The 23,304-nt window shown below is 52.4% G+C and overlaps 1 protein-coding gene across 2 annotated transcripts in view; it reads right to left on the bottom strand.

The window, feature by feature from the left end:
• Window positions 1–23,304, bottom strand: part of PIK3R6 (phosphoinositide-3-kinase regulatory subunit 6) — a 57,491-nt gene that overhangs the window by 5,591 nt on the left and 28,596 nt on the right. For both annotated transcript variants that reach the window (XM_040453220.1, XM_040453221.1), the window contains 12 exons: window positions 22,855–22,924; window positions 21,470–21,653; window positions 18,778–18,943; window positions 18,401–18,487; window positions 16,637–17,060; window positions 16,263–16,341; window positions 15,426–15,548; window positions 11,958–12,068; window positions 10,110–10,197; window positions 9,760–9,830; window positions 9,182–9,272; window positions 7,762–7,877 (listed from right to left, as the gene is read on the bottom strand). In XM_040453220.1, coding sequence (XP_040309154.1) covers window positions 7,762–7,877; window positions 9,182–9,272; window positions 9,760–9,830; window positions 10,110–10,197; window positions 11,958–12,068; window positions 15,426–15,548; window positions 16,263–16,341; window positions 16,637–17,060; window positions 18,401–18,487; window positions 18,778–18,943; window positions 21,470–21,653; window positions 22,855–22,924 — 1,610 coding nt within the window. The remainder of the gene's footprint in view (window positions 1–7,761; window positions 7,878–9,181; window positions 9,273–9,759; window positions 9,831–10,109; window positions 10,198–11,957; window positions 12,069–15,425; window positions 15,549–16,262; window positions 16,342–16,636; window positions 17,061–18,400; window positions 18,488–18,777; window positions 18,944–21,469; window positions 21,654–22,854; window positions 22,925–23,304) is intronic.

Genomic DNA, 23,304 nt, shown 5'->3' with positions numbered 1-23,304 from the left:
TGAACTCATGGACCGCGAGGTCAAGACCTGAGCCAAAGTCGGATGCTCAACCAACTGAGCCACCCAGGCACCCCCTGGCTTTGGTTTTGAATATCTTGTGTTTGGGGAGTTGTGGGACATCCAGTTCATGCTGAGTTGAGTGTAGGGTCGGAAACTCAGGGCATGACTATCAGAACAGGAGATACAGATTTGGGAGTCCTTAACACATTGGACTCAGACCACACATGTGGGTTAGCTGGTCCAGGGAATGAGAAAAGAAGTGGGCCATGGATGGAAGTTGAGAACAGTAGCTATTTAAGAAACTGGTTTAGGAAAAAGAGCCCAGGGAAAGAGGCCAAAAAGTCACGGTCAGATATGTAGAACTTTGAGAAAGTGGTGTCTCCAAATTCACAGATTTAGGGAATTTAAAGACTCGGAGAACAGGGCATCAGTTCTGGTGGTGGAACTCATTGAAAATTGATCAAAGTGGGGGGCAACTGGGTGGCTCAGTTGGTTGAGCGCCCGACTCGTGGTTTCGGCTCAGGTCGTGATCGCAATGGTTCATGGGTTCCAGCCCCACGTTGAGCTCTGCGCTGATATGTGGAGTCTGCTTAGGATTCTCTCTCTCTCTGCCTCTCCCCTGCTCATGCTCTCTCTTTCTCTTTCTCTCCTCTCCAATAGATAAATTAAGTAATTAAGTTAAATACTTGATCAAAGGAATAAAAACCTAGAAAAATTGCCTACGACAGTGTTGGAAGCCAGCTTTATTGGCATATCAACATATAAGTGGGACTTTAAATATATATTTTTTCAATTTAAAGGTAATCATGACAGAAAAAATAGCATATATAGCTTGCAAATTGTCAGAGGGGGAAAATAAGCTAACAGAGCTTAAGTCCCTCCCTCCCCCCAAACAGCAAAAGCATTACAAAAATCATAAAGCACAACATAAGACAGCAGAAAAAGATCGAATAGTGCGTAAAATTAGTGTTGATGGATTAAACTATAAATCGGTAAAAAGCACAGACTTTTAGACTGAGTCAGAACAAACTCCAACTGTACGCTATTTACAAGAGGCATATCTAAAATAAAATAAAAATGTTTTAAAAGTGAAGGATGGGGTGCCTGGATGGCTCAGTCCGTTAAGCATCCAGCTTTAGATTTTGGCTCAGGTCATGATCTCACGCATGGGTTCGAACCCCACATCAGGCTCTGTGCTGACAGCGTGGAAGTTGCTTGGGATCCTCTCTCTCCTTCTCTCTCTACCCCTCCTCTGCTCACTCTCTTGTGCTCTCAAAGTAAACAAGTAAACTTAAAAAATTTTTTTAAAATAAAGGGATGAGGATTTCTGATTTCAAAATGGCAGAGTGTATATTTTCTTGTTCCTTTCCTCTTATAATTTGCCCCAAAACAAGGAGCTGCAGAATGTCCATCGATGGATGAATGGATAAAGAAGATGTGGTATATACATACAATGGAATATTACTTGGTGATCAAAAAGAATGAAGTCTTGCCATTTGCAACTACATGGATGTAACTAGAGGGTATTATGCTAAGTGAAATCAGTCAGTCAGAGAAAGACAAATATCATAGGACTTCACTCCTATTTTGCGATAAGACACAAAACAGATGAACATAAGGGAAGGGAAGCAAAAATAATATAAAAACAAGGAGGGGGACAAAACATAAGAGACTCTTACATACAGAGAACAAACTGAGGGTTGCTGGCAGAGTTGTGGGTGGGGGGATGGGCTAAATGGGGGAGGAGCATTAGGGAAGACACTTGTTGGGATGAGCACTGAATGTTATACATAGAGGGTGAATCACTGGATTCTACTTCTGAAATCATTATAGCACTACATGCTAACTAACTTGGATGTAAATTAAAAAACAAACAAACAAACAAACAGGTGTGTTTTTCATGAAACTAGAAGACACCCAAAGCCCTAAAGCATGACATTTGAGGACAGAGGGAGGAAGGTCCAACACAAGGATCAAAACTCTGGAAAGCTTCTGAACGGGAGGCCGCATATCCCTCAGATAGTGGTGATGAGATAGAGCCCGAATAAAGGGAACGCACTGGAAGTTCTACAAGGAACGGTTAGATAGTTTCAAGTGCCCACTTCCAGCCTGAGCAGCCAAGCAATGAAACTCTCCCCCTGCCACAGACACCACAGAAGATGGACCAGAGAGACTCTGGACTTGGGGACACCACAGTTGGAGGAGGACGGTATGAACACCATCCGTGTACTGTTGTCCAGGTAGATGGGCTACATGAATGTCTGCTCACTGAATGGTGAGACCCCTAATCCCCTTGCCTGGCCCAGCCCCAGAGTACAGACACCAGCAGGCCTACTCCCCTTTAGCCCCCAAGGCAAGAGTCTGAAGGACCCTTTTCTGGGAAAACAAGACTGTCCTAACAATGAGACTTGAACATACTGACATTTGGGTTTCCCCAGGGAAAGGTCTATGGCCTTCGGAATGCCCACCATTGACTCAACTTTTTAGTACCTCAGTCTTTTTTCCTCCCAATCTTTTTTTTTTTGAAGTTTATTTATTTATTTTTAGCAATCTCTACACCCAACGTGGGGCTTGAACTCAGGATCCAGAGATCAAGAGTTGTAGGGTCTTCTGACTGACCCAGCCAGGTTCCCCTAGTGCCCCACTCTTAAATTTGAACATCAGCCAAGGATCACCAAATTTTTGGAGACAGCATTTAATGTTAAAAAGAATACTAATAAAATGAAGAAAGAAAGAAGAGAGACCCAAACAAACAGAAGGAATTTACAGGAAATAAATACAATGTAGGGGGCAGAAGTAAATTTCAAATAAACCACAGTTAATTAATATCTTCAGAGAAAGCAGATACTGCATCGATGACACAAGAATCAAATAATATTAAAAAATGAATAACCAGAGGGGTGCCTGGCCAGCTCAGCTGGTAGAGAGTGCGATTCTTGATCTTAGGGTTGTGAGTTTGAGCCTGAGCCCCACGTTGGGTATAGAAATTACTTCAAAATAAAATCTTTTAAAAAAAAAGAAGAATCAGAAAACAAGAAAAAAATCTTGAAGCTTAAACATTCAGTAAGTGAGTTTGAAGAAAACTCTCAAAACTTGAAGAAAGAAAGAGAAGGATGGTGAGACAGAAAAGATTAGAAAATCAGAGTATCCCTCTAGATCTAACACCCAGCTCTCTGTAGTTCCAGAAAGAAATAACAAAGAAACAGAGGAAGGAAATAATTTTTAAAAACTACATTAGAAAATATGTTAGCACCAAAAGATGTGTCTCCAGATTTGATGATGTCTTTTTTTTTTTAATTTTTTTAATGTTTGTTTATTTTTGAGAGACAGAGAGAGACAGCATGAGTGGGGGAGGGGCAGAGAGAGAGAGAGGGAGACATAGAACATGAAGCAGGCCCAAGGCTCTGAGCTGCTAGCACAGAGCCTGACGCAGACGGGGCTCGAACTCACGAGCTGTGAGATCATGACCTGAGCCAAAGTCGGATGCTTAACCGACTGAGCCACCCAGGTGCCCCTAGATGATGTCTTTTAAAGATCCACAATAACGGGGCGCCTGGGTGGCTCAGTCGGTTGAGCGTCTGGCTTCAGCTCAGGTAATGATCTCACAGTTTATGAGTTCGAGCCCCGCACTGGGCTCTGTGCTGACAGCTCAGAGCCTGGAACCTGCTTCTGGTTCTGTGTCTCCCTCCCTCTCTGCTCCTCCCCCACTCATGCTCTGTCTCTCTCTTTCAAAAATAAATAAAAACATTAAAAAAAATTTAAAGATCCACAATAATGAATGAAAATGATTCCACCAAGGCATATGCTTGTGATATTCCAGAACCTTTTATGAAATGAAGCCTCAGAAGCTTCTAGAAAGGGAGAGAAAGGAACAGCACAAGAAGTTATCATATTTTTCAGCAGCAGTGCCAGAAAGTAGAACATTCAGGTTTGAACAAACTGAGATCCCATTGACAAAATCAAAGCCATACTGGGAATGTGGACCAACCTTTCCTATTTTGGATAGATGAAGTAGACAAAAAAAAAATGTTTAGTTGCAGATTAGAGTAATATGGTGTGCCTGACCTAATAATTATATGCCATATTTTGCATTCTGTAGACAAAAAAACACACGTGTCTCTCTTCAGTTATCACAGGATGTTTAAAAATTGATCATGGACCGGGCAGTGAGGCTAATGCCATAAATTCTAAAGTTGAAGTTGTGTGGGTCAGAGGCTTTGGTTGTCTCGGGGGAATTTAGTAATCTCAGGAATCAAGGGGCTTGGGTGTCAATAGCCATGGGTGCGGGGGACAACCATGGGCTCATATGAGGCAGGGATTGGGAACTGAGATCCATCCCCGCTACCCCGCCCAAGGACTCTTGAACACTATGCTCTCAGCAAAACACTCTATTAGAAAAAAAAATTGCAGCCTGTGCTATGAATGAGGAGGACAAATATTCCCTGGGAATTCTTAGCCACAAGTCTGTCCTTAGGTGGATCTGGGGTCTGGGAATTTCTGAGCCAAGAAATTAACTCAAAATATGGGCTTGGGCTGACAATATCCCGGGGGCCCGTGGCTAAGGCAAATACAGAATTTCTCTAGAAGGTCGCGTTTTCCACCCAGATTTCCCACAGACAAAGCCCCAACAGGTAGGAAACACACCTGGAAAACATACCTCCAGTTGAGGAAACATACAAAGAATTAAGCTGCCATGGGGTTCAGTGGACCCAGTAAACGCAGGGATTAAACTCCCGATAAGTACAGATAATGTAATTATATACATCAGACTATAAAGTGAAAATCTTTAAAATGAGCAAAGAAAAGGGTCGCCTGGGTGGCTCGGTCGGTTAAGCATCTGACTTCGGCTCAGGTCATGATCTCACGGTCCGTGAGTTCGAGCCCCACGTCGGGCTCTGTGCTGAGGGCTCAGAGCCTGGAGCCTGTTTCGGATTCTGTGTCTCCCTCTCTCTCTGCCCCTCCTCATGCCCTGTCTCTCTCTGTCTCAAAAATAAATAAACGTTAAAAAATTTTTTTTTTTAAATGAGCAAAGAAAAAAATAAATAAAATGAGCAAAGAAACATAAGAAGGAAAAAAAACTGTATTATTAAAGGAATAAGCGTGTCATTTTGATTCTTATTTTTTTAATGTTTATTTATTTTGGAAAAGAGGGTGGGAAAGGGTAAGGGCAGAGAGGGAGAGAGAACGGATCTGTGCTAACAGCAGAGAGCCTGATGTGGGGCTTGACCCCACGAACTGTAAGATCATGACCTGAGCTGAAGTCAGACACTTAACTGACTGAGCCACCCAGACGCCCCTCATTTTCATTGATTCTCTCCCCACCCACATATTTCAACATCTCTGAAATTAGGAACTATTTTGCAACCCAGATGATAAGAAAGCCTTGCTTGTCCTTCAGGAAGCATTGTCTCCTTCTGAGCGGTGTGTACAATTATGGTCTCTCTTTAACTTGATGAAACATAATGTTTGAAGAAGAATCAGGTGCCTTTAATGTGCGATCATAGCAGGGGCGGAAATCATCAAAGGAAAGTAACTGGTAGCTTTTGCTTCATCAAAATATAAATATATTTTAGGTAAAAAACAAAGAAACAAACCCATAACACCAAAAGACAAACTTGAGAAAAAAATATTTCTTAAAACACGTGACAAGGGCGTTTGGTGGCTCAGTCAGTTAAGCACCCGACTCCTGTCCGCTCAGGTCATGACCTCATGGTTTGTGAGATCGACCCCTGCATCAGGCTCTGCACTGTCAGCTTGGGATTCTCTCTCTCCTTCTCTCTGCCCCTCCCTTGCTCTCTCTCTCTCTCTCTCTCAAAATAAATAAACATTTACAAAAATATGACATAAGGGATTAATATTCTCATATCATAAAATAGAGACCACAATAGTAACATCACATGAGAACATAAACAGAAAATACACAAATGAAGAAATAGAAATTATCGCTGTGTAGAAGAAACACTTCCACTTAATTGGTAATCAAAGACACACAAATGGAAATAATGAAAATCCTGACAAATTTACAAGGATGAAAAAATTAGTCCACGTGTTAATTGTGCAGAAAAATTGACCCTCTCAAACATCATGGAGGGCAATACATCAAAATATATCAAAAGTCCTAACATATGGATGCCATTTGACTGAGTGAGCTCACTTTTAGACATTTTTAAAAAAGGTTTAACTGTGATTTTTAGTACCTATTTATCCCTATGCATGTTCCTTGCGGTATTGCTTACAATTATTATAATTATATAATAACTATATAATTATTGCTTATAATACGCAAACATGAGAACTCACCTAAATGTATTATAAGCAAATCAGTTAAATAACCACACGGACCTATATAGCCATCATAGGAGAAATATCGACTGTGACATATTTAGTGACATGAACAAGATCTCGCCCAGGCAGACTCACAAAGCCTTAGTATATTTTGGAATAGAAACGTCAAGTTTTTACTCCGTACTTTGATAGTATGTAGCGATCAATTAAGTTAAAGACATACAGAAAACAGGCTGGGTGCTTGCACCTCGAAATAGTAACAGTCATTCCTTCTAGAAAATGGGACTAGAAGTACATTTGCTTCTTTGTGGGGTGTTTTGTTTTTTGTTTGTTTGTTTTTTGCATTTCCCCCAAATCACTGAACTTTTCTTTACAGGTTAAAACATTACTTTTTTTTTTTTTTTAAGTTTATTGATTTATTTTGAGAGAGAGAGAGAGCAAGCAGGGGAGAGGGTAGAGAGAGACAGAGAATCCCAAGCAGGCTCCCCACTGTCAGCACAGAGCCGGACGCGGGATCTCAAACCCTGAGATCAGGACCTGAGCCGAGGTCTGACGCTTCACGGACTGAGCCCCTCAGGCGCCCCTAAAACGTTATGTTTAAAGGGGAAGATAATCATTGAGGACCAGAAAGACAGCTTTGGTCTCAGCGACCACGGAGGCGACTTTGCCACAGTGGGGAGGGTGTTACCCAGATGATAGCGGGGAGGAGAGTTTTTGGCGGGAGACTGAAAACTAGGATGGAAAAGACCAGAGCACGTCTCCAGGCCACGAGGGAGGAGCGGTAGAGAAGGTCCACACTGGAGGAAAGGAACTAGCATAGATGAATAGCGAATAAAAGCCCAGAAGACAGGCAAGAGAAGGGCGTTGGGGTACGAGGGCAGGGGTCTGCTCCCATGGACGCAGGATTTATTCCAGAAGCACTCAGCCACTGAGCATACGGACTGAGTAGCGACTTGATGCCTGGGAGCGGAGCGGGGCTGAGAACAGGGTTCAGGCGTAATCCTGGGATCCACAGCCCAGCTGAGTGGGGAAGTGAAGTCCAGAGAGGCCACGAGATGGGGGAGAGTGGGTGGGTGCTGGGTCTCTATCAATAAGGGAGTCCAAATCAATAAGTATCAATCAGGGCAAAGGGCAGCGGTCGGGGTGATGAGGTTAAGGAGCCGGCTCCATGTGGTTCAAGGTTGGGCTGTTGCCGCTTAGGAGTCTGGATGCTGGGGAGCGCTCGGGAGGCCAGACCTGGGCCCGTCCTCGGTCCTTCAAGGGCCAGCGGTGGGGGCGGGGGGGGCTTGACTCTCCCCGGGCCTCAGTTACACCAGCCGGTGCTCCCCGGTACGCCACACACCAGGGGAGAGCAAATTCTCTCCAAGGGGAAGACCCGGTCCGACAGCAAAGGCTCAGAAGCCATCTCCCCTTCTCCGAACACCCCGGCCCGGGCCACCTACCTCGTTTGAGTATCCCGTGCTGCCCAGTACTTACAGAGAAGGACCTTCCCGCCAAGTTGGAGGACTTGATGACCTCCGTCACGCTGACGTTCAGGCACGTGTGGTCTGTCACGGGGACAGCAGGTGGCGGGGCGGGGGCGGGTCCAGAAACTGGGGGGAACAAGATGGGAAGCAGGTGGCTGTAACGGGCCCCCCCACTTCCTGACTGCGCCTTGGTCCCGACTGCGTTTCAGTTCCTTCCTGAACATCCACTGCCTTTCCCTGGGGGACCCACGGGGTATCCTCTGTCACGGCAGCCACCTCCCCATGCCTTTCTGCACCCCCTCCCGCGCCCCTTTTCTGTGGAAGAAGGTGCGGTGGGCCCTTCCTGAAGCGCCCGGCACGCGATCGATGGGAGGAGCGCAAGTTAGCGTGGGGGTGGGCGGGTGGGGGGGTGCCTGGGGGGGCTCAGTCGCTTGAATGTCCGACTTCAGCTCAGGTCGTGATCTCACGGTTCGTGAGTTCGAGCCCCGCGTCGGGCTCTGTGCTGACGGCTCGGAGCCTGGAGCCTGCTTCGGATTCTGTGTCTCCCTCTCTCTCTCTGCCCCTCCCCTGCTCACACTCTGTCTCTCTTTCTCAAAAATAAACATTAAAGAAAAAAAAAAAACATGCACAAATAAAGGTGGTCTTGCTGGGTCCCCTGCTTCCTTTGCCTGAAAGCCAGCACCCGGACGGCCTGGGTGTGAATCCGGGCTCTGACCCTTCCTCACGGACGTGACCTGGCCTCCAGCATTTCTCCGCCTTCAGTTACGTCTCCGGTAGAAAGCGGCTGGTATTAATAATGCCGATCTCACAGGATTCGGAGAGTCGATGTGTTTGACACAGAACATTGCCCGGCCTCTGATCAAGGGGTTCGGTGACGTCCTCACTCACGTCACCGAACTTTTCTTTCTTCCAGAAGACCAGGGGGCTAACGGAACAGCTCACGATTATCCTTCACTCTCGGCATTTACATCGGTATCTTTTTAACATCTCTATTTTAGATTTGGAGCGTTAGATAAACTATCTTATTATCTATTAGATACATAGCTATTATTAGGTAATTAGCTAAAATTAGAGAGTTTGGGCCGGTGGTGCCTTTGGTGAACTGGGGGTTACCTGCCCCCCGGTGGAGTGACATTCAGAAGAAAACATCTCCAGACGCAACAGGGGCAGGAGGGCGGCAGGACCCCCTCCGTGTGGCCCCTCTGCCTTCCAGCTGCAGGGCAGGGCCGAGGCCAATGCTGTCGCACGTCCCCCCGATGGTGAGGGCAGATACCACGCCGCACCCGGGCACCCGGTGCTCAGCCCTGCACGACCTCAGGATTGGGTGGGAGGCCCGATGGCTCGGGGTCACCTCACCTACCGTCACTCACCCCTTTTTCCTTCTCCCCCCACCCACCCCCTTCTCCTGCCTTCTCTCTCCAGCTCCTTACCTTCAGTGTCACTGGCTGCAAAGGTCTTCAGGACCAGCCCAGTGGCCCGCAGGGAAACGGCGACCTCTTGGGCCCGGTGGCTGAGCAGGGCCTGGAGGGGGATGCGGGCACCAAGGGGGTCCTCAGAACATCCCTGTCCCCCCGGGCACCCTCGTGTCAACAGTCCTGCTTCCCACCCCTGCCCTGACTGAGGTTCTTGTCCGAGTCGCCAATGTCCAAGGCGGGGCTGGCGGGGAGAGGCGGAGAGCACTCTTGGCCCCAGGGAGCACGGTCAGCCTCCCAGGCCCGAAGGGACACGTCTCCCATGCCATCAGTTCAAGCATCTGGCCAGCTAGGGAGGAAGGCATCCTCCAGCAACAGGACAGGCCCCTTGTCCCTTAAATCACGTGGCCGCCTCGGCTGCGTGCCAGGCCAGTGGTAATTTGCTCATCCCTGCAAAACTCTCCAAAGGTTGGGGAAACTGGGGCAGGAGGTTCTGGCTCTGTCTGCTGCCACCAGCCTGTCCCTGATGCCTGCTTCCAATCCTGTGCCTCCCACCTCCTCCTGAGCAGCCCCCCGCCCCCCCACGAACCACTCACCTTCTGGTAGCAAATGTTGAGCTCAGCCCCTGGGCCCTCGGCTGCGCCCCTCCTCCTGGGTGAAAAGCCATCTGAGGGAGGAGGAGGGAAGAGGCTGAATCGCGTAGGAGGCTCCTGCCCCTCCCGCCTCACCCAGGCCGAGCGGAGCTGCTGAATTGTGACAGCATCTCTCCTTGGATGGAAAGGAAGCATCTCGAGGGTTCCAGTCCAGGCAAGCTTGGAGGAGCCAAGGGCACCCCGGTATTTGGTGGAGTGGGGGGGGGGGCATTAGGTGAGAGGCGGGAGGACGTTCCAGAAACAGGGCTTGGCCGGAGATGCGTCAGTGAGCTCTGGGAAGGGAGGATGCTCACCTTTGGGGGGCTTGGTGTCTTGAATCTTCACCTTGAGCTCAGTGAGAAAAATGTCCTCTGCAGGGTGTTGGCTCAGGTCCCTGAAGATCTGGAGGGAGGGAGGAGGTGTGGACGGTTGGAGAGCTTCTGGAAGGAAGCAGGGCCGGGGCCCCCACCGTCCAGGCAGTGACTTCCCGGACCTGCCTGTCCACAGGTGTCCAGTGATGTAATATATTTACAAATAGGGGAAGCCACTGGTATCAGAACCCAAGCCGTCCTCGACGGTCTGCAACCACGACAGTCTAACGCGGAATGAACGGGGCACACAATTCACACAGGGGCGGGGCCGTGTGAGAAAATCTCTTGTGGACGCCAGAGGGGCCAGAGAGGGGGACCCCATTCCTGACTTGCAAGGCGAGACCAGCCAGGACGGAAGGGCTCGAGGGAGCTGAGCCATTCTGGGTTGGGGCTGGAAATCTGGGGCTGGAGGGGCGTCCCTGGGAACATGATGGGTCAAGACAGGAAGCAGACCCTGCCACCGTCACAAACACAGGAAAAAACAGGACTGTGTGCGGGCCCCATCCCGACATTTTTCCAATCAAAGGATTACTCAGAATTAAGAACGATCCAGATGCCCAACCACAGAACCACTCCCGGCCTCCTGACAGCTTCTGAGCCAGGGCACAGCCTGCTTTGGGGGCTTCTCCCCCAAATCACCTGACTTGAGCCCAAAGCCACGTTATAAGTGCCTTCTAACAGCCTCTGCCCACGGTTGTCCATGCTGTGCACTGCTTCACGCTGCCGGCCTGGCCAGAACCCGCAAACCCAGGTCTGCTCCAGGGGCCTCTGGCCAAAGGGCAGCGACGGGATGCCTAACCTTTCAATTTATTTGCGCGGCTGAGATGTTTACTCCCATCTGTTTGTTTGACTTGGGTTGTTTCGTTTTGCCTTTTGGAAACCAGCGACAGGAGCTAATTGCCTCATTTAGGTCAGAAAGGGGGAAGGTCATGAAGAAAATTTCCACCACGGGATGCAGAGTGAGGGACGAGAATCCGGAACGAGAGAGGAAGCAGCAGAGGCCGCCTCCCGAAATCTCAGGTTGAGGGGGACGGTCCCGGAGGAGGCGGGAACAGACCGGAAGGGCATGCATCATGGGGTTTTGCCTGAACTGGTGGGGGGGGGGGGGGCTTCGCGTCTGCTGGGGAGGTGTGCATGCATGTGTAGGCATGGACAGAAGCTCTGGGGACACCTAATGGTCTCCACTTTCCCTCCAGCGGAGTGGGGGGCCAAGCCACTTGCGGAGAGTGAGGACTCAAGGAAAGCAGGGAAGGCGGGAACAGCCACTGCGGCACCGGGGGTGTGTCCGTGTCCGGCCAGAGGGCTTCGGCTTATTTTTTAGCAGGTGCTCAGGGGCCCCGAGCTTAGCAAGCGCTGAGGCGCACTTCAGCGCTGCCCTGGGCTCGGGTTTTGCTGGGAGGGGAGACAGAGGGGAAGCGAGGAGGCAGGGGTGGGGTGGGGGGAGAAGGGGAGGGGGCCTCGCAGGGGCGGCAGTGTGCGATCAGAGACTGGACAGTGAGCGTTGAGGATTTCTGAGACGGAGCGATTGCTGGTGAGAACTTTCGCAGCAGCCCTATCGCCAGCCCTCCGCGGGGTCAAGGCCTAAAGCATCTTTCCACGCAAAGATGTACTTCTGCTCAGGATGCCTGCGAAGGTAATGATTATCCGATTCGTCCAAAGACTGGAAAGACACGGTTAGCAACCAGGAGCGTCTGGGTGGGTCTGTGACGTGTGCCCTGCTAACCTGTGTCTCCCCAGAGCCGGAGTGTTTTGGCGGTGGGGTCCCGGGGGGCGGGGGAGGGCCATACTTACCTTGACTGTGTAGATCTGGAAGTAGACGGGTTGGGTGCCCATGCGAAGGTAATAGGTGATGACATCCAGGATGAAGGGGTCCACGGTCCGGGATGTGTCCAGGGAGGGAGGCTGTGAGGGGGGCAGGGAAGGCCTTCAGCCGCCACCCTCCGGGCTATGGTGGGAGGTGCTGTTTTCAGAACGGAGAAGCTCCAAGGCTCCCGTGTCCCCCTCCGTGAGGCACTAAACCCAACTGGTCCCTCGACGCAGTCCAGGCCCTGCTGACCGCCTGATGTCTACTCCTCAGGCAGATATACTTGTCCAGGGTCCCGGCCCCCCAGGGCCTCCGATGCATTCCACTTTGCTCAAAGACACAGGGGGCGCCTCTAGCTGGAAGGGAAGGAGCTGGACACTTGGGGTAAGGACCAGATGCTTGAGAACATAGCCAATGATCACAGGGGCTGAACTGAGTTCCAGGTTTGGATTAGGCGTTCACTGGCCAGGTGACCTTGGGCCCGAGAGGCGAGGTGATTTGCGGTCTCCTTTAGCTCTTGTCGTATTCAAGTATTATATCATTATCTATCAATTGATCGATCTGTCTATCGATCTATGTATCTCTCACACTGTTTCCAGTCTCTTCATGTGGAAACTGCGTTTGGACTAAGTGTGGGGGTCATACAAACTGCTAATTATTAGGGCAAAGCAAGCAGGGGGAACCCTGATTTCTACATGTGTCCTGGCATGGGGGCGGGGAAAAAGGTACCAACCAAAGAGCAGAAGTTCCTCCCCTAACAGCCTCCAAGTCTTATTTATTTATTAAAAAATGTTTTCATGTTTATTTATTTCTGAGAGAGAGAGAGAGAGAGAGAGAGAGAGAGAGACAAAGCATAAGCGGGGGGGGGGGGGGGAGAGAGAGAGGGAGACGCAGAATCCAAAACAGGCTCCAGGCTCTGAGCTGTCAGCACAGAGCCCGACGTGGGGCTCGAACTCACAGGCTGTGAGATCGTGATCTGAGCTGAAGTCGGACGCTCAACCGACTGAGCCACCAGGTGCCCCAAGTATTTTTATTTTGGGGGAGATAGAATGAGCAGGAGCAAAGCAGGGGCGGAGAGAAAAGCGTGAGAGAGAGAGAGAGAGAGAGAATCCCAAGCAGGCTCTGCACTGTAAGCACAGAGCCCGATGCGGGGCTCGAACCCACAAACCATGAGATCATGACCTGAGCCAAAATCAAGAGTCAGATGCTCAACCGACTGAGCCACCCACGTGCCCCTGATAGCCTCCAAGTTTTGAGGAAAAGGTATTTCAATACTCGGCTAACCAGTCTTCTGTGTATGCACAAAGACACTTTTCGGGTAAGCAATAATTCAGGAAACAGGCCCCCCCCCTACATTTTTATTAGAAGGTATAAGAAAGAACCCCAATCAATCAGGCAATAAAATGACACAAAGATCTCAGTGAAGTGTCAACTTAGAATATAAGGTACCTAGCAGTGTTTGGGGGGGGGGCTCAGTCAGTTAAGTGTCAAACTTCAGCTCAGGTCATGCTCTCGCGGTTCGTGGGTTCGAGCCCCGCATCGGGCTCTGTGCTGATGGCTCGGAGCCTGGAGCCTGCTTCGGATTCTGTGCCTCCCTCTCTCTCTGCCCCTCCCCTGTTTGCACTCTCTTTCAAAAATAAATAAACATTAAACAAAAACTTAAAGAAAATAAGGTAGCTTAACTCAATAGACTCCTTCATACAACAGCAAGTGCTACCCAAATATAAGGGGAAAGAGACACCACCCACAACTACAAAAAAAAAAGCCATCAAACGTAAGGAGCAGATTCAGCAAGAAAAACACGCTAAAAGTGTAGCTATCCTGAGGGACATATAAGACTTTTGTAAATAAAGAAAAATCCTGTGCTCCCACAGGGAGTAACTTAACACGCTAAAGAGGCTAAGTCTCTTCCAAATTTCAATCAAAATCCCAAGGTGGCGGGGGGTTGGGGGTGGGGGGGCGGGGGGGATTAAAAAAAAAAAAAACTTGACAAAATTCTAATATTTATCTGGAAACAGATATAGTCTGAAACATTTTCCGGAAGAAGAGTAATGAAGTCGGTTTATCCTGCCTGCTATTAAAATATGAAAGTACTAATGTGTCCGGAAATGGATGGATCAACAAGAAAGAATAAAAATTTAGTAAACGAGAAAAGTGGCATTTCAGACTGATGGGGCAAGATGGCTTGTGCTATAAATAGCTTTAGGACAACTGGCTACACATTTGGAAAAAAGACATTCGCATGCTTCACACAAAGCACTGAAACCAGTCGCAGGCACGTTAATTTAAATGTGAAAACCGAGGCATTAAAAGAGTTACAGTAAATTATCAGGGAATATTTATCTACTCTTGGATGTAATTTAATCAGCAGAGGAGAACCTTCAAAGCAGGACTCCAAAGGCAGGTCTCTCAAAGGATAAAAGTTCTGAGCGTGACATAAAAATATTAAACTTCTGGGGGCGCCCGGGGGGCTCAGTCGGTGGAGCGTCCGCCTCTTGGTTTCGGCCCAGGTCATAGCTCACGGTTTGTAAGTTCGAGCCCCGCATTGGGCTCTGTGCTGACAGCTCGGAGCCTGGAGCCTGCTTCGGACTCTGTGTCTCGCTCTCTCTCTGCCCCTCTCCTGCTCATGCTCTCTCTGTCTCTCATAAATAAATAAACATTAAAAAAATAAATAAAGAAAAAATATATATGTCAAATTTCTGTAAGTCAGAAAACACTGCTGATGAAATTCACAGGCAAATAACAGAGTGGAAAAAGGCGTCGGCAACACCTGACGGCTAAAAGGTTAAGATTCTCTTAGTAGTAGGGGCACCTGCCTGGCTCACTCAGCGCGTAGAGCCAGCGACCCTTAATCTCAGGGTTGTGAGTTCGAGCCCCACGTTGGGGGGTGGGGTGGCGTTTACTTGGGAAAAAAAAAAAAAAAGAGATTCTCTTAATAAATGAAGATCTTTTCAACTCACTGGAAGATGAACTCACGAGCCGCCTACCTGGAATCAAGCTGTCCGGTTCCGGGTGGGAGTCCACCTCTCGCCTTTTTACTTTGGACAAGTTCCCTAATCTCACGCCTCAGTAGTTTGGTCTGTAAAGTGGGGAGATGGCTACACTCGCACCTGCCGACAAGAGTGCCTACTTGGTAGGGCCGTGGAGTGCGAGTGCCCTTGAACAGCGCCTGGCACCCGTAAGTGCTCAGGAAACATGGGCTATTACACTCATGGAGAGGCCGTCCCAGGAAGCACCTTGGCCTACACACTAAGGAAAGAATGTTTTGCTCGATGGTCTCCCCGGTGTTCCACCCAAAGCAGGTGCCTGGGGGAATTTCGACCACCAGCTTCCATGCTTCCTTCTGGCCTCATCCCACCCCGGGGGGGGGGGGCGCCCTGGGGTTGACCCTTGAGGTCAAGGGTCAAGGGTAACATCTGAAATGCCCCCCCCTCCCGCCCTCGCTGCCCCCTTACCATCTCTGCCAGCTTGTGGATGGCCGGGCACAGTGTGTTCACGGTGCTCTCATACCACGGGTCTGCGCGGCCCAGGAATGTGGCCAGCTCTCTGAGCTCCGAATGTCTGCATGATGCCTGTTTCTGGGGACAAGGGGACGGGGCAGACCCATCAGGCCGGGTCTCTGGCCAGAGGGTCCCCTCCGCAAACTGGCCTTGGGATTATGGTCCGATCACTGAACCTCTTGGGGCCTTGGTTTCTCTGCCACGTGAAGCCTATTAGGTCTTATACCTCAGATGAAGTTGGTAAACCCTTAACTGAGGACCGCTTGCTGGGGACATTGAACGACGATCTTCAGCCTTGGAAGTAGAGAGACAAATACTGCTTGGAATTCAATGCTCCCCACTAAGCAAGCAGAGCGGGGCAATCGAATAATCGAAAAGCCGCCAAGGCAGTCTGGCCCCCAATAGATCAAAGGGCTCCCACTGCCCGAAACTTCTTTTCATGGGATCCCAGGAAGCATGCTGTGCGTGCGTGCGTGTGAGCCCCTGTTTGAGGAGAGGCTTGCAATAAATTCCACCAGGAAAGCAAAACAAAATTCAGCACTGGGCAGGCTGCCCGCTCCGCCCCCCCGCCCCCCCCCCCCCGAGGGGACACTGGGCCTCCGGGGCCTGCGTCTGTGGCTTCCGGGACACAGACCCACAAGGGCTCCCCCAGCCCCGCATCCTAAGGAAGGGTGATCCTAGTCCCTGGGGCCAGGAATGGGGCTAAAGCGTGCCCCCTGCCCAGCCCCTGAGGCAGGGGACGCCCCTCCCACGTCCTCCCCGACGTGCCTCCCCCCTCCCCTGCCCAGCCACCTCGGGTGCCAGCACGGGGATGTAGTACAGCTGCAGACTGAGCCTGGGGGTGAGGCAGCACTTCTGGGTCTCTCGTTTCCTAGCAAAGAGGGCGGAACACAGGGGTCAGGGCAGGGGTTTGCGCTTCCAACGTTCCACATCCTGGTTCTGCTCTGTATTCTCCCTTGCCTGTGAGCGACCTACTCAATCTCTCGGCACCCGTTTTCTCATCTGCAGAATGGGCGCAGCGTGGTGACGAGGACTGCTGGGCTCGCCAGAACGTAAAGCGCCGAGCTGGTGAGCGCAGTGCCCCCTGGCGGCGGCGGCGAGCTGGGTCTGACGCAGCCCCGCCCCCCGCCCCGCCCCGCCCCGCCCCGCCCCCCTCCGGGCCCTACCTGAGGCTGTGGTAGGCCTGGGCCAGGCGCCCCAGCATCCTGTCGTCCCCCAGCACCAGCACCCTGGCCGTGTGAAGCCGCGACACACCAGGCAGTAGCTCCCCGTCCCCACTGGGCCTGCCCGTCCTGCGGTGTAGACCCGGGGGCCCGTCCCAGCACGCGGGCATCAAGACGTCCGGGAGCCGCACCCGCTTCTTGACGCCGCCTTTGCGCTGCAGCCTGGCGCGCTCCATCTCGGGGCTGCCGGGTAGGGGCAGCTCGTCAGCCCCCGGAGGAAGGTCCCGCTCGATGCCGCTGTCGGTGGACAGCATGGACACCCGGGCCAGCTCCCGGTCCGGCCAGAGGCCCTGCAGATCCAAGGCCTCCAAGTCGGCGCTGAGGCACAGCTGGGATCGCGGGCGCAGGAACAGCACCAGTTCCTTCCCTGGGATGCGGGGAGCGGGGAGGAGAGGTCAGAGGAGGCTGGCAGGGCCTCACCCCTGCAAGGCCTGGGCTCCCGTGTTTCTCAAACACCGTTCAGCTGGACAGAAGCCCCATAAGATGCCCCGCGAAGGAACAAAGGTCCTGCGGTGAACAGAGATGGCGAAGCCCGCATATTCCTGACACCTCGTGTTGAGTACATGTACTCAAGGCTCTGAGAAGTCCTGCAGTAGTCAGCTACACTCGGTGCCTTCCCCTTCGCTGACTCTGGAGCCCTCTTTATTAGCTTCCTCCTATCCTCTTATTGTCTGTGGCTTCCCCTGGGACACAGAGAGCAGACCCTGCCTACTCCAGGAAAGACTTCTAGGTTTTTCTTTCTTTCTTTCCTTCTTTCTTTCGAGAAATGTTTTTTTATTTTTATTATTTTTTTTAATGTTTATTTATTTTTGACAGAGAGAGAGAGAGAGACAGAGCATGAGCAGGGGAGGGGAAGAGAGAGAGGGAGACACAGAATCTAAAGCAGGCTCCAGGCTCTGAGCTGTCAGCACAGAGCCCCACGCGGGGCTTGAACTCACAAACGGTGAGATCATGATCTGAGCTGAAGTCTGACGCTTAACCGCTGAGCCACACAGGTGCCCCTAGGCTTTTCTCATCTACTTTCATTTTATTACCCATGAGGAAACTGAGGCCCAGAGAGAACACAGAGTCAGTCTAGGATGACCCAGCCCATGCAAGGAGGGACTTGGGCCTAGTTCACCAGCCAGCACTTCCCCCTACCCCCCACCCCCACCTCTCTTGAGAAGAGCCAGGGACAGTGTGAGGGGAAGGCCAGTGTGGACAGAAGTGTGAGGCAAGCAGATCTCTCTGGAAGGACCCCTCCAGCTCCTGGAACTGTAACTTCTGTGTGACTGCCTCCTTCTTGGGGACATTCATTGTCTGTCGGCATCAGCTTGGGCATGTGGCCCTTTCTAGGTGAGGCCAGTGGCTAAGGCACCGAGCTCTTCTGCCATAGAGAAAACGCGTTCTTCCAGACGTGCAGAACAGCTCAGGGAGCAAGGCGCACACACGTGAACACACACACACACACACACACACACACAGAGAGATGTGCACACACACACGCAAGGACATAAATAGATACACACACGTGATACACGCAGTCACGCAGACACAGACCTACAGGCCCATGAAAGCACAGTTGCACGCACACACACAAACACAGACAGGCGAATGCACACACACACACACACACACTGAGAAACACACACACACACACACACACACACACACACACACACACTCATTTCCCTTCAGCTCTGCAGGGAGGAGGTGTGAGGCACTTACAGAGCTGGTCTTCATCCGTCCACAGGTGGAAGGTGATGTGGGGGCTGGGCAGAGGGATGTTTGGCTGCGGGAACTGCAGGGGGTCGCCTGAAAGAAGGGGGGGAGCGGGCTGTGGGATTCTCCTCTGCCCTCCCCTGCGGCTCCTGGAGGGCCCGGGGGGCGTGCAGAGACCCTCTCTCCCCCATATGGTCCCGTCCAGGCTTCCTCTCTGCCTGCTTAGCCCGGGACCGTCCAAGTTCCCCGGGCGGCCCTCGGTCCCCAGGCCCCCCAGGAGCCGCGCAGGCCCGCCCGCCTCAGCCACGCGCGGCAGGTGCAGCGCTGCTCTCCGGCGCCCCCCTGCGGGCCCTCGCCGGGCCTCGCCGCCCCCGCCCGCTTACCGCCGCAGCGCCCCCTGGCGGCCGCCTCCGGCCCCAGCAGCGAGCAGTAAATCTCCTCCAGCCTCTCCAGGTGTCCCTCCCGGCTCGGGCTGGGCTCGCTGGCCATCTGCTCCACGGCTGCCACCACGGTGTGGAAATAGCGCTCCAGGGCCTGGCGAGGGCTGGCCTGTCGGGGAGGGGCGCCAGAGCCTGGGTCCCGGCCCAGCCCCCCACCCCCGCCCCCCCCACCCCCCCCACCCTCCGGGCTCCGAGGTTGCCCGATGCTGCCCACACCTGAGCGTCCTCTCTGTCCCCCACACGGGGCTGCCCCGCAACGGCGGGACCCCAGAGGGGCAGGGAGGGCCGCCCTTGGGTCAGTCTTCTGCCCCCGCCTGGATGTAAACTTCAGGAAGGCAGTCTGTTTACAGCGGCATCCGCAGCGCCTAGAACACGCCCTGGCGCATGGTGGGTGCTCCCTAAATAGTTGCTGTATGATTATTTTCTCGCCCTTGTTCTTTCAGTCAGCTCACTTTGGTTCCCAGCTATTTCAGAAGGACAATTTATGTTGGTAATCTATATAAAAAGGCTAGAGTCACATGTCCCACTTAGAAAAATAACCAAGATGAATATAATCATCACAAACCACTATTTTTAAATGCCAGCCTGCCAAGGCTTTATGGCTGGAAGCTTGCCTTCTCTTTTTAAAAACGGAAGTTAGGGGCGCCCGGGGGGCTCAGTCGGTTTAAGCCTCCGACTTCAGCTCAGGTCACGATCTCGAGGCTTGTGAGTTCGAGCCCTGCGTCGGGCTCTGTGCTGACAGCTCAGAGCCTGGAGCCTGCTTCCACTTCTGTGTCTCCCTCTCTTTCTGCCCCTCCCCTGCTCACACTCTGTCTCTTTCTCCCTCTCAAAAATAAATAAACTTAAAAACAAGAAAAAGGGAAGGGACTGTTAAAGAAGTTAGGGGTAGAACACCAAGCTGAGCCTTTCTCCTTAATGGGAATGGATGGGAACAGGTTTTGAAAGCTTCTCGCTGGGCAATCCCATGCTCTCCAGCGCCCCCCTCCCGTGGTGCAGATCTGAAACCCTGAGAAGAGCCCTGCATTATGTTGTCTGCACACCAGGGCTTGTTTTCCTCTCTGGTCTGTGCGGGGGGGGGGGGGGGGGGTCTGCTGAGCGGGATCCTAACTTCCTGATTAAGGGAGGGAGGGTCATTCTGGGTGGCTAGGGCCCCGATAAACACTTGTGGAGCGAACAGATAATGTAACGAGAAGATGACCGAATCAGAGTTAGAAGGGGCCATCGGGTCCATTTCATCTCGTTGCTTAATTTATAAATACACTAATATTTATTGAGCACCCACGACATGCCAGACCCTGTTCTAGATGCTGGGATACAGCTGTGAACAAAACGGATAAAAATTCCTGTTCCCAGGGAGTTTATATTATAGTGTATGTCTCTCTTTCCACCACCCCCCCCCAATGATAATAAACAAGAGAAGTAAAATTTATAGTACGATAAATTGCAGAGAAGAAGGATGTGAAATTGGGGGCAGGGGCTGACATTTTAGATAATGTGATCAGGGAGGTCTCACCGACAGGTGACTTTTGAGTAAAGTCCTAAAGGAAGTGAGAGAGCGAGCCATGTGGATATCTGAGAGAATGTTCCAAGCATCGGAAATGGCATGTGCAAAGGCCCTGAGGTGTAAGCATGCCTGGCATGTTTGAAGGACAATAGGGAGACCTATGCAGCTGGAGCAGAGAGGAAGAGAGGGAAAGTACAGAAGTTGGAATCATCTGGAATCAGATGGAATCAGAGAGGAAGCGAGGAGGTGGGACAGATCTCGAGGGTCTTGTAGGCCATTGAGATGTCTTTGGCTTTGATTCCATGTGCAACAGTGTGATAAATGCCATGATGGCTCCCCGGATTCCCACCTTCAAGACTGAGGCACTCGTTAGCCCCGCTGCTGGGAGCATTAGCAACCGCCAGCTGTCAGCTGAGTCCCTTTCCATAGTCAGCCTCCGGCAAAAAAAAAAAAAAAAAAAAAAAAAAAAAGCCACTCTCCACGGTCATGTCCCTTCCTGAGGACCGTCCACGTCCAATAATTAATAGGTGCGGGAGTATCGAGGCCCGGCCTCTCACCCTAATTCGGGACAACTGTATGCAGAGTTTGGTATCTCCTGCTAAAAAAGGGTGGTGGGGCTGTGGGGCCGGGACGCGGTGGAACATAAGTTTGAGGTCGGAGAGATCTGGGTTCAAATCCTGACCCAGTCACTTTGTACCTGTGTGACCACGGGCAGGTTACCAACCTCTCTGTGCCCCAGTTTTAATGATTATACCCATTTCACAATGTTGTTGACACGTGGTGAGCCTTTTTTAAATGTGATACAGGTAAAAGTGTCTAACGCCGTGCCTGGGACACCACAGACATTCAATCGACAGCACCTGTCCGGGTTATCGTCGTCTGTATTATTAAGGAAATAGACCAAAACGTTGATTGGGAATACATCTGGGTGGGCGGGTGTGAGCGATTTTTCTTTCCTCTTTCGGCCTGCGTGCATCCCCGCCCCGGATTTTCCTTAATGAGTGCGTACTCCTTCCGCATTGAGGGGGCAAGGGTGGTCTGAACCGGGGAGGAGAGCAGACGGGGAGGAGAGCTGGCGTGTGCGTGCAGGGCCCCGGGCGCAGCCAAGGAGGGCTGGGGCGGGGCGGTTACCTGCAGCTTCCTCTGCAGAGCGCCTGCGTGGCAGGCGTCCCCCAGGGCGGCCTGCAGGGCGTGGGCGACCACGTGGCGCATGCAGGCCTCGGGCGTCTGCTGCGCCTGCGCCGCCTCGAGCTCCAGCAGCAGCGCGCTGCACACGGACGGGGACACCAGCTCGGGGTCCACGAAGAGGAATGCTCTGAGGGCAGAGGTTGGGGGGGGGGGGTTGCTGCAGAGGATGGCTGCGGCGGGGAGAGAGCCTGGAAGGGCAGCGTGGAGCCCTGCAGCCCCCGAGTATTTTGTTCCTCCAAAAACAGGAGCCTCGGATTCCCAAGTCTATGGGGGTTGGGGCGCCTGGGTGGCTCAGTCGGTTGAGGGTCAGACTCTTGATGTCGGCTCAGGTCATGATCTCGCGGTTGGTGGGGTGGCGCCCCGCCTCCAGCTCTGCGCTGACGGCTTGGGATTCTCTCTGTCCCTCTCTCTCTGCGCTGCCCTCTCTTAAAAATAAATAAACTTAAAAAAAAAAGTCTCTGGGGGGACAGCAATAGGGAGGAGTAGGGACTGTGGCAAATCAGAGAGCAGGCAGGAACAGCTGGCCCCCGTTGGGTGCCCCCTAGTCTCGCGTCCAGGCAAGTCCCAAGCTAAATCCTGTCCGCCACCCCCTCAGCTCTGTGGTCCACTGATGACATCGCCCTCCAGGAGGGACCCTAATTCCTTCCTGCCCAAGCGGACTCTGGACCCTGAGTGAGCCCCGCCTCCTCCCATCACCCTATCATGCCAGCGCCTGCTCTCCCTCCCGCCCCTGCTCTCCTTCCTGGCTCCCGGCTCTTCTGGGTCTCTCCACCTCACCTCGCTGCACCCCCCATGAACACAGCCTCAAGCCACACCTTCCAGGGCCGGGTCAGCAGCGGTACCCCCAACTTCACCGGCCCCTCTTCCCCACACCAACAGCAGACATTTCCTCAATCTTATCTGAAGGGCCAGGCACGCACAGACGAAAGCCCCAGATTTCACGGTGTGACTGTGGCCTGGACCGTAAGCAGCCGGGAGCCACCTCTGGCCAGCAGGCTGGCCGGCTGATGCTGCATCATGGCCAAGGGCGGGACGGAGGTGGAACGACAGAACTCCAGACTGGCCCAGTGCTCGTCTCACCTTCTGCATGTGAGCGGGAGGGCTCTGAGCCAGCCCCAGAGGACAGACCCACCACCCTGCTTCCTGTGATCTCCAGAGAAGGCAGGCCCCGCCCACCCTTGCAAATACACTCCGCCCGGGACAAATGCCATGGACAGGAAACTCTGCTGGGGTTCCTCTCCACCCAGCCTTGTCCCCCTCGGTGAGCAGTCATGGCGTCCCAATACCTGGAGGGGGCGGAAGCCAGCATGCTGTCAGGGGTCACTCACCTCTCCTGGTAGGGGTACAGCTCACTCGTCAGGTTCTGCTCGGCAATGACCAGCCTTTGGTACAGTGTCCCTGCAAAGCAGACCGCATCAGCCAACCGGCTTCTGGTCTCTGACTCCCATTTCGCACCCTCCAGAGAAGGTGCTGGGACTTTTGAGCTCCAGGAACCTCGGAGGAAAAGCAAGACCGTGGATGTAGCTGCACTGCAGCTCTTATCTGAGCCGGCTCTCACCTGGGACAGGTCTCACCTGGGAGAGCTCCTACCTGGGACAGGTCTCACCTGGGACAGCTCTCACCTGGGACAGGTCTCACCTGAGACAGGTCCTACCTGGGACAGCTCCTACCGGGGCAGGTCTCACCTGGGACAGCTCCTACCTGGGACAGGTCTCACCTAGGACAGTTCCTACCTGGGACAGGTCCTACCTGGGACAGGTCTCACCTGGGACAGCTCC

The sequence above is a fragment of the Herpailurus yagouaroundi genome, unplaced genomic scaffold (genome assembly GCF_014898765.1).
Source record: "Herpailurus yagouaroundi ecotype Mexico unplaced genomic scaffold, PumYag 208, whole genome shotgun sequence".
In the NCBI taxonomy this organism is placed as follows: domain Eukaryota; kingdom Metazoa; phylum Chordata; class Mammalia; order Carnivora; family Felidae; genus Herpailurus; species Herpailurus yagouaroundi.
Note: the sequence above shows the minus strand (reverse complement) of the source record. Positions and strands in the feature narration are given on the sequence as shown.